The sequence below is a fragment of the Pelobates fuscus genome, chromosome 12, assembly GCF_036172605.1.
Source record: "Pelobates fuscus isolate aPelFus1 chromosome 12, aPelFus1.pri, whole genome shotgun sequence".
Classification (NCBI taxonomy): Eukaryota; Metazoa; Chordata; class Amphibia; order Anura; family Pelobatidae; genus Pelobates; species Pelobates fuscus.
Window position 1 is genome coordinate 105,700,449 of NC_086328.1, and position 15,351 is coordinate 105,715,799.

At 40.5% G+C, this 15,351-nt stretch overlaps 1 protein-coding gene across 4 annotated transcripts in view; it reads left to right on the forward strand.

Annotated features, from left to right (window-relative positions):
- The window catches only part of AMPD3 (adenosine monophosphate deaminase 3), a 36,865-nt gene that overhangs the window by 12,942 nt on the left and 8,572 nt on the right, over window positions 1-15,351 (forward strand). For all 4 annotated transcript variants that reach the window (XM_063438788.1, XM_063438786.1, XM_063438787.1 and 1 more), the window contains 6 exons: window positions 1,007-1,217; window positions 1,694-1,859; window positions 3,794-4,007; window positions 9,816-9,945; window positions 14,130-14,324; window positions 14,688-14,819. In XM_063438788.1, coding sequence (XP_063294858.1) covers window positions 1,007-1,217; window positions 1,694-1,859; window positions 3,794-4,007; window positions 9,816-9,945; window positions 14,130-14,324; window positions 14,688-14,819 — 1,048 coding nt within the window. The remainder of the gene's footprint in view (window positions 1-1,006; window positions 1,218-1,693; window positions 1,860-3,793; window positions 4,008-9,815; window positions 9,946-14,129; window positions 14,325-14,687; window positions 14,820-15,351) is intronic.

The window sequence follows — 15,351 nt, forward strand, 5'->3', positions numbered from 1 at the left end:
GGTTACATATTGGCAGACGGAGCTATAGATAGATTATTGGTTACATATTGGCAGACGGAGCTATAGATAGATTATTGGTTACATATTGGCAGACGGAGCTATAGATAGATTATTGATACATCGTAGTAGACAGAGCTATTGATAGATTATTGGTTACATATTGACAGACAGAGCTATAGATAGATTATTGGTTACATATTGGCAGACGGAGCTATAGATAGATTATTGGTTACATATTGGCAGACGGAGCTATAGATAGATTATTGGTTACATATTGGCAGGTGGAGCTTTAGATAGATTATTGGTTACATATTGGCAGACGGAGCTATAGATAGATTATTGATACATCGTAGTAGACAGAGCTATTGATAGATTATTGGTTACATATTGACAGACAGAGCTATAGATAGATTATTGGTTACATATTGGCAGACGGAGCTATAGATAGATTATTGGTTACATATTGGCAGGTGGAGCTTTAGATAGATTATTGGTTACATATTGGCAGACGGAGCTATAGATAGATTATTGATACATCGTAGTAGACAGAGCTATTGATAGATTATTGGTTACATATTGATAGATGGAGCTATAGATAGATTATTGGTTACATATTGGCAGACGGAGCTATAGATAGATTATTGATACATATTGGTAGACAGAGCTATAGATAGGTTATTGGTTACATATTGATAGATGGAGCTATAGATAGATTATTGGTTACATATTGGCAGACGGAGCTATAGATAGATTATTGATACATATTGGTAGACAGAGCTATAGATAGGTCATTGGTTACATATTGATAGATGGAGCTATAGATAGATTGTTAATTACATATTGGCAGGATATTTGTAAATCAGTTAAACATTATGTGTTTATATTTGTCTACCACGTACAAGAATCACTTCCATCATTTTGTAACATATCAATAAGCGTTATGTATTATTCCAATTTATTTCTTTAAATTTGTGTCTCTTAAATTTTCTGTAATGGTCTGGTTTAGAAAGAAAAGTTTTAAGATGATCCGGTCCCAGTCCCTATCCTTACAAATCCCATCTCTGGATTGGAAGGCACCAGCCGTGACGCCTATTCTTTCCCCCGTGTCTCCAGTTCCACCGCCAGCCACTATTCGAGGTCCAGGGCCATCAGTCCAAGAGGCATATGATGTTCCTGAATTTCAGAGAATGACCATTTCTGGAGATTACTGTGCTGGGGTAAGGGGGTCTACTGCTGGATCGTTTAACATGTAATGCAATGCCAAGTGTTGCCACTAGGGTTATCAGATGCACAGGGACATATACCTACTTGTACGTACCATGAATGAAATTGCTGCGCTGTATTATTCAGCATTAATTTATATGCGGCAAAAAAGAAATAACCAAACAAATGAAATCCTGCAGTCATAGAGTATTTTTTTTTATTGTGGACCTTTTATATAAAAAGGAAATTTTTACTCTGAGTTTAAACCATTAGTACTTTCATCACAAACCTGCATTTTAATGTTTTTAATTATTATTTATTAATTGCTGCTGCGCTGTGATTTATGGTTAGAAAAAAACGCTGACAGTGCAATGCATGTATCTCTTTATCAATGCTTTTACACACACGCATGCACACACACACACACACACACAGACACACACCCTATTTCCATTCTCCGGTGCTCATGTTCCAGTTTTGTCCAACACAGATAACCTTAGATGACTATGAACAGGCTGCAAATGGACTCTCCAAAGCCTTGCTCATCCGAGAGAAATATTCGCGACTGGCATATCATCGGTTCCCGCGAACAACTTCCCAGTATCTGTGCACTATGAATGATGAAAGCTGGAAAATGGAGGATGAAGTCTTTCCAGGTAACACTTACCTGCTAGAACTGATCATGTATTTTTGGGCAACAATGTATACATGTATTGCAAGAGCACATATAACCAGCATTCTTTATTTATTTTACTGTGTTAGCCTTATACACATCCTGAGCATTCTTCAATTCCTTTACTGGGTTATCCTTATACACATACCGAGCATTCTTAAATTCCTTTACTGCGTTAGCCTTATACACATCCTGAGCATTCTTCAATTCCTCGACTGCGTTAGCCTTATACACATCCCGAGCATTCTTCAATTCCTTTACTGCGTTAGCCTTATACACATCCCCAGCATTCTTCAATTCCTTTACTGTGATAGCCTTATACACATCCCGAGCATTCTTCAATTCCTTTACTGTGTTAGCCTTATACACATCCCGAGCATTCTTCAATTCCTTTACTGCGTTAGCCTTATACACATCCCCAGCATTCTTCAATTCCTCTATTGCGTTAGCCTTATACACATCCTGAGCATTCTTTAATTCCTTTACTGTTAGCCTTATACACATCCCGAGCATGCTTCAATTCCTTTACTGCGTTATCCTTATACACATACCGAGCATTCTTCAATTCCTTTACTGTGTTAGCCTTATACACATCCTGAGCATTCTTCAATTCCTCGACTGCATTAGCCTTATACACATCCCAAACATTCTTCAATTCCTTTACTGTTAGCCTTATACACATCCCGAGCATTCTTCAATTCCTTTACTGCGTTAGCCTTATACACATCCCCAGCATTCTTCAATTCCTTTACTGTGTTAGCCTTATACACATCCTGAGCATTCTTCAATTCCTTTACTGCGTTAGCCTTATACACATCCCCAGCATTCTTCAATTCCTTTACTGTGTTAGCCTTATACACATCCCGAGCATTCTTCAATTCCTTTACTGCTTTAGCCTTATACACATCCCCAGCATTCTTCAATTCCTTTACTGTGTTAGCCTTATACACATCCCGAGCATGCTTCAATTCTTTTACTGCGTTAGCCTTATACACATCCCGAGCATTCTTCAATTCCTTTACTGTGTAAGCCTTATACACATCCCGAGCATTCTTCAATTCCTTTACTGTGTTAGCCTTATACACATCCCCAGCATTCTTCAATTCCTTTACTGTGTTAGCCTTATACACATCCTGAGCATTCTTCAATTGCTTTACTGTGTTAGCCTTATACACATACTAATAATTCTTCAATTCCTTTACTGTGTTAGCCTTATACACATCCCGAATATTCTTCAATTCCCTTACTGCGTTAGCCTTATACACATCCTGAGCATTCTTCAATTCCTTTACTATGTTATCCTTATACACATCTAGAGCATTGTTCAATTCCTTTACTGCATTAGCCTTACACACATTTTGAGCACTCTTCAATTCCTATACTGCGTTCAATAAACTTTGTGAAACTGCAGAAAGCGCCTCTAGTGGCTCTCTGGTAGACATGTAAACATTGCAGTTTCTCTAAAACATGTTTTATATTGCAGCACTAAGTGCAATAGGGACACTGCACCCAGAACGCTTCAATGAAATGGCGTGGTCTGCGTTCCTATAGTGTCCCTTTATTGAGCGTTAGTAACAGTTCCTCCATAAGAATATTCACAGGACGAAGCCCCCAGTTATTTTTAGTTTTTTATGCTCAACCTATAGCTTTGCTGACATTATTGTGCGACTGAGTGAGATTATATCTCATCGGATAGAATTACCTGGTCAATATGTTTTGCTAATCAAACAGAGCAGCTGGAATTTGTAATTATCCGATGGGCAGTAATTATACAGAACATGAGGCATTGCACTATTTCTCTTTCTGCCAGTTGTTAATGATTGACCGCAGTAACTTCTGGCAGAGATGCTTAATGGCATTGTTTCCCGTAGTGTTAACCCATTCTGTCTTTGTATTTTATTTTATTTTTTCATACAGAGCTAAACCCTCCTCCTGACAAGGATACGTACAATCTGGAAAATGTTCCCGCAAATCTGAATTATGTAGTGAAACTAAGAGCCGGAATCCCTCACATCTATGACAATAACGAGATGGCAGAAAAGCATGAGCCGAGAAGCTATCCATACCCGGATTTAGAGACGTACACCCTGGACCTCAGCCACATCCTGGCTCTCATCACGGACGGTCCAACGTACGTTCTATGGATAAACCTCACTAGGAAACCTGTGATGAACTTAATATCAGTGTATAAAATATACAGATACGTAGTAAATCCAGTAATGGGTGACGGTGATAGAGACGTATTTGATCCAGAGGCGGGTAACGGCGATAGAGACGTATATAATCCAGTGACGGGTAACAGTGATAGAGACCTAGTTAATCCAGTGACGGGTAACAGTGATAGAGACGAAGTTAGCCCAGTAACTGGTAACGGTGATAGAAACATAGTTAATCCAGTAACAGGTAAGGGTGATAAAGATGTATTTAATCCTGTATCTGGTAACGGTGATAGAGACGTATTTAATCCAGTAACAGGTAACGGTGATAGAGATGTATTTAATCCAGTGACGGGTAACAGTGATAAAGACGTATTGAATCCAGGAACGGGTAACGGTGATAGAGATGTAGTTGATCCAGTGACGGGTACCGGTGATAGAGACGTAGTTAATCCATTGACGGGTAACGGTGATAGAGATGAAGTTAATCCAGTAAAAGGTAACGGTGATAGAGAGGTAGTTAATCCAGTGACGGGTAACAGTGATAGAGACGAAGTTAGCCCAGTAACTGGTAACGGTAATAGAAACATAGTTAATCCAGTAACAGGTAATGGTGATGAAGAAGTATTTAATCCAGTAACTGGTAACGGTGATAGAGACATATTTAATCCAGTAACAGGTAACGTGATAGAGATGTATTTAATCCAGTGACCGATAACGGTGATAGAGACGTATTTAATCCAGTGACGGGTAACAGTGATAAAGACGTATTGAATCCAGGAACGGGTAACGGTGATAGAGATGAAGTTAATCCAGTAACAGGTAACGGTGATAAGGACGTAGTTAATCCAGTAAAAGGTAACGGTGATAGAGACGTAGTTAATCCAGTAAAAGGTAACGGTGATAGAGACGTAGTTAATCCAGTAATGGGTAACGGTGATAGAGACGTAGTTAATCCAGTAATGGGTAACGGTGATAGAGACGTATTTAATCCAGTGATGGGTAGAGGTGATAGAGACGTATTTAATCCAGAAACGGGTAACGGTGATAGAGACGTATTTAATTTAATAACAATTTGCCCTCTGGATATTAGTTGTTTTAGAATTGCCCCTGGATATTAGCATTTTTAGGATTTGATATTAGTAGTTTTTAGGTTTGCCCCTTGGATATTAGCAGTTTAGGATTGCCCCTGGATATTAGCAGTTTTAGGATTGCCCCTGGATATTAGCAGTTTTAGGATTGCCCCCTGGATGTTTGTAGTTTTAGGATTGCCCCTGTATGTTAGTAGTTTTAGGATTGCCCCTGGATGTTAGTAGTTTTAGGATTGCCCCCTGGATGTTTGTAGTTTTAGGATTGCCCCCTTGATATTAGTAGTTTTAGGATTGCCCCCTTGATATTTGTAGTTTTAGGATTGCCCCCTTGATATTAGTAGTTTTAGGGTTGCCCCTGGATATTAGTAGTTTTAGGATTGCCCCCTGGATATTAGTAGTTTTAGGATTGCCCCTAGATATTAGTAGTTTTAGGATTGCCCCCTGGATGTTAGTAGTTTTAGGATTGCCCCCTGCATATTAGTAGTTTTAGGATTGCCCCCTAGATGTTAGTAGTTTTAGGATTGCCCCCTGGATGTTAGTAGTTTTAGGATTGCCCCCTGGATGTTAGTAGTTTTAGGATTGCCCCCTAGATGTTAGTAGTTTTAGGATTGCCCCCTGGATGTTAGTAGTTTTAGGATTGCCCCCTGCATATTAGTAGTTTTAGGATTGCCCCCTGGATGTTAATAGTTTTAGGATTGCCCCTGGATATTAGTAGTTTTAGGATTGCCCCCCGGATGTTAATAGTTTTAGGGTTGCCCCCTGGATGTTAGTAGTTTTAGGATTGCCCCCTTGATATTAGCAGTTTTAGGATTGCCCCTGGATATTAGTAGTTTTAGGATTGCCCCCTAGATGTTAGTAGTTTTAGGATTGTCCCCTGGATGTTAGTAGTTTTAGGATTGCCCCCTGGATATTAGTAGTTTTAGGATTGCCCCCTGGATGTTAATAGTTTTAGGATTGCCCCTGGATATTAGTAGTTTTAGGATTGCCCCCTTGATGTTAACAGTTTTAGGGTTGCCCCTGGATATTAGTAGTTTTAGGATTGCCCCCTTGATGTTAACAGTTTTAGGGTTGCCCCTGGATATTAGTAGTTTTAGGATTGCCCCCTGGATATTAGTAGTTTTAGGATTGCCCCCTGGATATTAGTAGTTTTAGGATTGCCCCCTGGATATTAGTAGTTTTAGGATTGCCCCCTTGATATTAGTAGTTTTAGGATTGCCCCCTTGATATTAGTAGTTTTAGGATTGCCCCCTGGATGTTAGTAGTTTTAGGATTGCCCCCTGTATGTTAGCAGTTTTAGGGTTGCCCCTGGATATTAGTAGTTTTAAGATTGCCCCCTGGATATTAGTAGTTTTAGGATTGCCCCCTTGATATTAGTAGTTTTAGGATTGCCCCCTTGATATTAGTAGTTTTAGGATTGCCCCCTGGATATTAGTAGTTTTAGGATTGCCCCTGGATATTAGTAGTTTTAGGATTGCCCCCTGGATATTAGTAGTTTTAGGATTGCCCCTGGATATTAGTAGTTTTAGGATTGCCCCCTTGATATTAGTAGTTTTAGGATTGCCCCCTTGATATTAGTAGTTTTAGGATTGCCCCCTGGATATTAGTAGTTTTAGGATTGCCCCCTTGATATTAGTAGTTTTAGGATTGCCCCCTGGATATTAGTAGTTTTAGGATTGCCCCCTGGATATTAGTAGTTTTAGGATTGCCCCCTGGATATTGGTAGTTTTAGGATTGCCCCCTTGATATTAGTAGTTTTAGGATTGCCCCCTGGATATTAGTAGTTTTAGGATTGCCCCTGGATATTAGTAGTTTTAGGATTGCCCCCTGGATATTAGTAGTTTTAGGATTGCCCCTGGATATTAGTAGTTTTAGGATTACCCCCTTGATATTAGTAGTTTTAAGATTGCCCCCTGGATATTAGTAGTTTTAGGATTGCCCTCTTTGATATTAGTAGTTTTAGGTTTGCCCCTTGGATATTAGCAGTTTTAGGATTGCCCCTGGATATTAGCAGTTTTAGGATTGCCCCTGGATATTAGTAGTTTTAGGATTGCCCCCTGGATATTAGTAGTTTTAGGATTGCCCCCTGGATATTAGTAGTTTTAGGATTGCCCCCTTGATATTAGTAGTTTTAGGATTGCCCCTGGATATTAGCAGTTTTAGGATTGCCCCTGGATATTAGCAGTTTTAGGATTGCCCCCTGGATATTAGCAGTTTTAGGATTACCCCCTTGATATTAGTAGTTTTAGGATTGCCCCCTGGATATTAGCAGTTTTAGGATTACCCCCTTGATATTAGTAGTTTTAGGATTGCCCCCTGGATGTTAGTAGTTTTAGGATTGCCCCCTGGATATTAGCAGTTTTAGGATTACCCCCTTGATATTAGTAGTTTTAGGATTGCCCCCTGGATATTAGCAGTTTTAGGATTACCCCCTTGATATTAGTAGTTTTAGGATTGCCCCCTGGATATTAGCAGTTTTAGGGTTGTCCCTGGATATTAGCAGTTTTAGGGTTGTCCCTGGATATTAGTAGTTTTAAGATTGCCCCCTGGATATTAGTAGTTTTAGGATTGCCCCTGGATATTAGCAGTTTTAGGATTGCCCCCTGGATATTAGCAGTTTTAGGATTACCCCCTTGATATTAGTAGTTTTAGGATTGCCCCCTGGATATTAGCAGTTTTAGGATTACCCCCTTGATATTAGTAGTTTTAGGATTGCCCCCTGGATATTAGCAGTTTTAGGGTTGTCCCTGGATATTAGCAGTTTTAGGGTTGTCCCTGGATATTAGTAGTTTTAAGATTGCCCCCTGGATATTAGTAGTTTTAGGATTGCCCCTGGATATTAGCAGTTTTAGGATTGCCCCCTGGATATTAGCAGTTTTAGGATTACCCCCTTGATATTAGTAGTTTTAGGATTGCCCCCTGGATATTAGCAGTTTTAGGATTACCCCCTTGATATTAGTAGTTTTAGGATTGCCCCCTGGATGTTAGTAGTTTTAGGATTGCCCCCTGGATATTAGCAGTTTTAGGGTTGTCCCTGGATATTAGCAGTTTTAGGGTTGTCCCTGGATATTAGTAGTTTTAAGATTGCCCCCTGGATATTAGTAGTTTTAGGAATGCCCCCTGGAAATTAGTAGTTTTAAGATTGCCCCCTGGATATTAGTAGTTTTAGGAATGCCCCCTGGATAGTAGTAGTTTTAAGATTGCCCCCTGGATAATAGCAGTTTTAGGATTGCCCCCTTGATATTAGTAGTTTTAGGATTGCCCCCTGGATATTAGCAGTTTTAAGATTGCCCCCTGGATAATAGCAGTTTTTAGAATTGCCCTCAATATTAGCATTTTTTGAGATTGCCGCTGGATATAAATTGGTTTCTAGATTGATGATTAAAGCACACGCGTAAGCAGGTTAGGTGTTTAAAGAATGTGAAATGCATGTTTTATGTGAATCATGTCATGTTCTAGGCTGTATTAGGCGTTATCAGATATAATTGTGTCACATTGCTTTTTAAACCCTGACATTCCTTTGTTGTTTCTGGGCCTATTGGCATTGGTTGGTTATTATTCATTGCGGTTACAAAAGACTCATTTCTGGTTTGGCAGGTTTTGTGGGCAAATTCTTTATTAACGCAAGCACACACCAAAGCGGAGGAGAGAATGCTTGCTCTTCTGCACTGATTCACGTGTTACCAGAAATATGATATGATACATGTTTATAGCAAGATGCAAATCGTTCACACTCAGAGAAACAACAGCTAAATTGCACTTATAACATTGCATCAGTCTGTTTTGTTAGTAATAAGATTATTATAGTATTATGCAAACCTTGTCACTGTTCTTATTGTATTTATTATCAGTGTAGCATTATGCAGGGTTTGAACTGTATTTGGAGTCGCCTCCAATATCTACATCTGTCTATTTCATTCCAAAGCCAGACATTATGTGAAATGCGTTGGGAGTGTGATAATAGATACTGAATGTATTTCCCCTGTTCGCCAGTTCATTCTTTGACACGGATATCTGAGCATTGCTTCTGTTAGTAAATACTGACTTATTAACACTGTGTTTAGTACAGGGATATAAAGAGACAGACAGTGCGTAGGATATAGTCACGCGCAAGGGGTGTGTCGCATCAGGCCATTTATAAACTGCTAAATTGTCCTCCATGTTTCAGACTTTAGCTGTGTGTTTAGATACCTTTGTGTTACTCATTATATTGTCAGACATTTTTACATTAGTAAATTTGAATTAAAGATTAGTAATTACAATAAAAAATACAATAAACCTCTTATATTGCGTATCGAAAGATGTCTGACCTTTTAAAATAAAAATAAATAAATGGGTCTGCATCCTAATAAAATGGGATACGCACACCTATTCTGTACTTCCTTTTTTAAGGTGAGCTGCTGTCGTCGTCTGGGATGTGTGCGTGTGTGTTTGTTTGTGTGTGTTTGTGTTTTGATACAATGTTGATGTTCTATAAAATAAAACAAATCTGCAGAGATTCTGTCCCCATTGGTTCAGTGCTGCCGTCTCCTCACACGGTCATTGTAGCTGCTTCAGCTACTATAACCACCTGTCCGAGCCCAACGACAAAAGCAGACCGCAGACATGGCTCCAGACAGATGATTTTACTGATAGTTTTGTACGGCTCATACAGTTCTAACCGTTTTATTAATCCACTTTACATTTTACTTGCAGAAAGACGTACTGCCACAGACGACTTAATTTCCTGCAATCTAAATTTAAGCTTCACGAGATGTTGAATGAAATGTCCGAATTAAAGGAACTGAAAAGCGTGCCTCACCGTGACTTCTATAACGTGCGGAAGGTATGTGCCCGCCTCAATTGTCAGGAATTCAAAGTGAATTTCAAGTTCCAGCTGTTTTGGCCTCAATGTTGAAATTCACTGAATTCCTGGCCGAGTGGCAGTTCAGATTTTATTGAATAATCCTGTGATGTCTATAATGCACCCTGCCTGAGAGATTTATACAGAAACGTACACTAGAGAAAACAGCGTTTTAAGGGCCAATGAAAGCAGTTTGGCTTTCCCTGGCTCTCCTACTCGCACGGATAATGACAAAATTACATATCAGCATTAACAAAGTATAATCCATCTGACCTTGGATTATTATTATTATTATTGCCATTTATATAGCGCCAACAGATTCCGTAGCGCTTTACAATATTATGAGAGGGGAGATTTAGCTATAAATAGGGCAATTACAAGACAACTTACAGGAACGATAGGTTGTAGAGGACCCTGCTCAAACGAGCTTACAGTCTGTAGGAGGTGGGGTATAAGACACGTTAGGACAGGAAATATAAATCAAATAGGGTGGGAGTGAAGCAGAGCTGGAGGAGAGAGTATAGTGCTGCCCTTTAGGAGAGAGCAAGAGACAGGTATGTGAGGTAGAAGTTACTCTGGGAGGCCATAAGCTTTCCTAAAGAGATGGGTTTTAAGGCACTTCTTACACGATTTAAGACTAGGGGAGAGTCTGATGGCAGTAGGAAGGCTATTCCATAGGAAAGGAGCCACCCGCGAGCAGTCCTGCAAGCGCGAGTTGGCCGTACGGGTGCGAGCAGCGGTCATGAGGTGGTCACTGGCAGAGCAGAGGGAACGAGGAGGGGCATACCTATGGATCAGTGAAGAGATATAAGAGGGGCTAGAATTGTTCAGTACTTTAAATGTATAGGTTAGCACTTTGAATTGACTCCTATAGGATACAGGGAGCCAATGTAACGACTGGCAGAGGGGTGAGGTGTGAGAGAAACGACTAGAGAGGAAAATCAGTCTAGCTGCAGCGTTCATTACAGACTGTAGAGGGGCAATACGGCTTTTGGGGAGACCAATCAGGAGAGGGTAACAGTAATCCATGCGGGAAATTACTAGAGCATGGACAAGCTCCTTGGTAGCATATTGTGTAAGAAAGGGGCGGATGTGGGCTATGTTTTTGAGTTGGAACCTACAGGATTTGGCAACAAACTGGATGTGAGACTCAAAGGTGAGACCAGAGTCAAGTATGACGCCAAGACAGCGCGCTTGCAGGGTTGAACTTAAGTGGATATCACTGACTTGAAGGGAGAGCGAGAGAGGAGGATCAGTATTAGGAGGAGGAAAGACAAGGAGTTCAGTTTTAGAGAGATTGAATTTCAGAAAGCGTGAGGACACCCAGTAAGAGATGGAAGAAAGGCAAGCAGTGACACGTTGCAGGATGGCAGAGGAGAGGTCTGGGGAGGAGAGGTATATCTGAGTGTCATCAGCGTACAGGTGGTAGCGGAATCCAAAAGAGGCAATAAGTTTGCCAAGAGAGGCAGTATAAAGAGAAAATAGAAGGGGACCAAGGACAGAGCCTTGGGGAACTCCAACCGAGACAGGACGAGGGGAGAAGGTATCCTTGGAAAAGGAGACACTGAATGAGCGTTGGGAGAGATAGGAGGAAAACCAAGAGAGGACAGAGTCACAGAGACCGAGCGATTGAAGAGTTTGAAGGAGGAGAGCATGATCAAAGGTGTCAAAGGCAGCAGAGAGGTCAAGGAGAATTAATATTGAGTTGTGACCTTTGGATTTAGCGGAGATTAGGTCATTAGTAACTTTGATAAAAGCAGTCTCAGTAGAGTGGAGAGGGCGGAAGCCAGATTGAAGAGGGTCAAGGAGAGAGTTGGAATTGAGGAAGCGAGACACACGGGTAAAGACAAGTCTTCCCAAAAACTTTGATGAGAAAGGGAGCAAGGATATGGGACGATAGTTAAAGGGGGAGGATGGGTCAAGAGATGTTTTTTTCAGGTACTACAGTGGCATGTTTAAGGTCAGCAGGAACAGTGCCAGAAGAGAGAAAGAAGTTAAAGATGTGTGTTAGGGTAGGCACAAGACAAGGGGAGAGAGATCTGATGAGGTGAGATGGTACAGGATCGAGCGGGCAAGTGGTGGGGCGAGAGGAATGGATTGAAGTGATTAGACTGAGAGCACAGATTAACTAACACTCATTGACCCATGCAGACACACTCACTGACCCATGCAGACACACTTATACTTACCTATGCAGACACACACACTGACCCATGAAGACACACACACTGACTCATGCAGACACACACCCACACTGACCCATGCAGACACACACTCACATTGACTCATGCAGACACACACCCACACTGACCCATGCAGACACACACTCACATTGACTCATGCAGACACACACCCACACTGACTCATGCAGACACACACTCACATTGATTCATGCAGACACACACACTGACCCTGCTGGGAAGGCTGGTGGCTGGCACTCACCTCTGCCTAGCTGGAATGGAGGGTGAAAAGGGCAGTATAGTGTAGAGTAGGGGAGTTGAGAGCAATTGCTCCTGCCTGCAGGCCTTCTGTGCTGACAGACCTCTTTTGACTCCCTCTGCTTCTCTTACGTGTGAGGTGGAGGTTGCGTGGGAGTCCAGACAGTGATGTCATGTAACTACGCTTGCGCTCATCTGATTGGTCTAGCAGCTCAACAGCCTGCCGGAGAACAAGCCGGTCTGTCACAACAAATGCTCCGCTCATATGAGAATGGGCTGGCCAGTGATTTTTGATCTCCCCACTGGCCCTCTCATGCCTGCCACACTGCCTCAGTGGCCTTCTGGGAAAACCGGCCCTGATCATGGCCTTAAAGGGACACTGCAGGCACCATAACTACCACTGTCTTCTCCATATCTCAATTAGGGTCTGGATGGCAGAACATCTGTGATTAAACCATTTCACAGTAATTAGTTGAAGTGGTTATGGTGCCTAGAGTGTCAATTTAAAAATGAGATTCACTGCAGATAAAGGAACACTCCTGGCACTATAACAACTTCATTGAGATGACGTTATTATGGTGTCCAGAGTGTTTTTTTAACTGGTTACTGAATAAACCTTTTATTTCACTTTTGAAATATTAATTTATCTTTACCGTTATATTTATCTCCTATGGTAACATGATTTATTAAAAGGTTAACTGCTGACAGTTTAATATAAAGACACATTAAACCATCTATTTCTGGTTATAGACAGACATCTGGCAGACATACTGAGATGATTGTCAATAACCTTAGCTGCGTGATGCTAGTTCTGTCCTAGCTTTTCTGAGAATGTGTGGGATATCTGTATGTATTTAAAGAAAGTTATTCCGGACTCATCGGGGAAGATAAGAATTCTAATTTCAGTAATGAATGTCAACAGCAGCCAAGTGTGTCTGAATATTGGGTGATATGATGGGGTTGCATCAACACATACCTCCCAGCACGTCAATGGACCGATGTGTAACATAGGTGACCAGTTAACTTATTGCAGATTCTCAATCCCTTATATGGTTCATACAAAACCTACTAACAGGGATAAACAAAGAGTATTTACGGAACGTTAAGCACACATTTAGAGTGTTATTATTGTGGAGCTCTGTGATACTGATACACACCATACATTACTGTGAGTTTTATTGCTATCAAGCTCTGCGATACACTGTACAGTACTGTGAGTTTTATTGCTGTGGAGCTCTGTGATACACTCATACACACTACATTACTGGGAGTTTTATTGCTGTGGAGCTCCGTGATACATTCATACAGATTTCTCATTACGGTAAGTTTTATTGCTGTGGAGCTCTGTGATACACTTATACGCACTGTACATTACTGTGAGTTTTATTGCTGTGGAGCTCTGGTAGACACACAAACACATGCACACAACTGGGAGTTTCATTGCCGTTGAGCTCTGGGATAAATATTTATACTTCCACCATGTTGCTGTTCACATTTTTATTTCAATTTTCAACTTACCCCCACATATAGAAAGTACATTCTAAGCACCTTGATAAAAGGGATACATTTAAGAGAAAGACGTGATTTTTTTTTGTTCTGAAAAGGGCCAGTGAAAGGAATAACATGCAGCTACTGCTCAGTGCTTTTTATATGCTATTAAAACCATTAAAACACAGTAAATATCAGATTTGTTCAGTTAGAAGCCGAGTAACTGGTGTTTATTTGCAGGTGGACACTCATATCCACGCCGCGGCCTGCATGAACCAGAAACACTTACTACGATTCATCAAACACAGTTACCGCACTGAGCCCGACAAGGTCGTAACGGAGAAAAATGGGAAAAAGATGACTCTGAAGGAATTGTTTGAAAGTCTTCACATGGACCCCTACGATCTGACGGTGGACTCACTTGATGTTCACGCTGTGAGTGGGAAATTATCGTCTGTACTATAAATACACTGCTGGGATTTTTCACGTATCGAGGAATTGTGGAGAATTGATAAGGAAATTGCACATTTTGGCTCAAAATAACTGTAACGGAAAATTTTCCAATTAGATTATTTTGGCAGAAAACATGCAATTACAATTGTCACTTATATACGATTTACAGTCATGTGTTTTCTTGTACCGTAATATTTGTACAATCTGGGTTATTTACCAAATTCAAAGAGAATTTCTTATGGAAGGCCCAAGTTTTATCTAGTTTGAACTTACATTTTAAATTCACTTTGAATGTTATTTAATATTTTTGAGTCTTGTTTTTAAAAGGTTTCAATTTTATTACAGGGTAGACAGACATTTCATCGGTTTGATAAATTTAATGCCAAATATAATCCTGTGGGAGCCAGCGAGTTACGTGATCTCTATCTGAAGACAGAAAACTATATAGACGGGGAATATTTTGCTCGGATTGTTAAGGTACAGTAAGTATAGATATGTATTAAAAAAAATATCTCCAATACTTTTGAAGCATGATTTTGATCTGAAGTACAGTAGATGGACCCTAGATGGCAACAGTACACCGTCTCACATGGGGTCTGAATTCAGGAGCTCAGTCCTAGGAAAGTTTAAAAGGCTGGAGTTATCAAAGTTATAGCATAACTGGTTTATTCACTATTTTTAGTGTATATCCCTTCTATATTCCACTTGAGGCAAATTGTTTAATCTATTTGTTTTGTGCATTTGTACAACCAGCATTAGAACATTGTTTATCTGTAAAAAGCTGTCAGAGTCTGATAGGTGATACCAAAACTGGTTTGCCATACAATTTTCACTGTTTCCTATTGGTTGGATTTGACAGACTCCAGGTTCTGCCCAGCCCACAATAAGTATTCCTGTATCAAACCTGGATTCCTTGTGTTCTATTACCCATAGCATGGATCTCCGGTGCCCCATTATCCATAGGATGGATTCAATGTGCTTCATTATCCATAGGATGGATTCTGTGTGC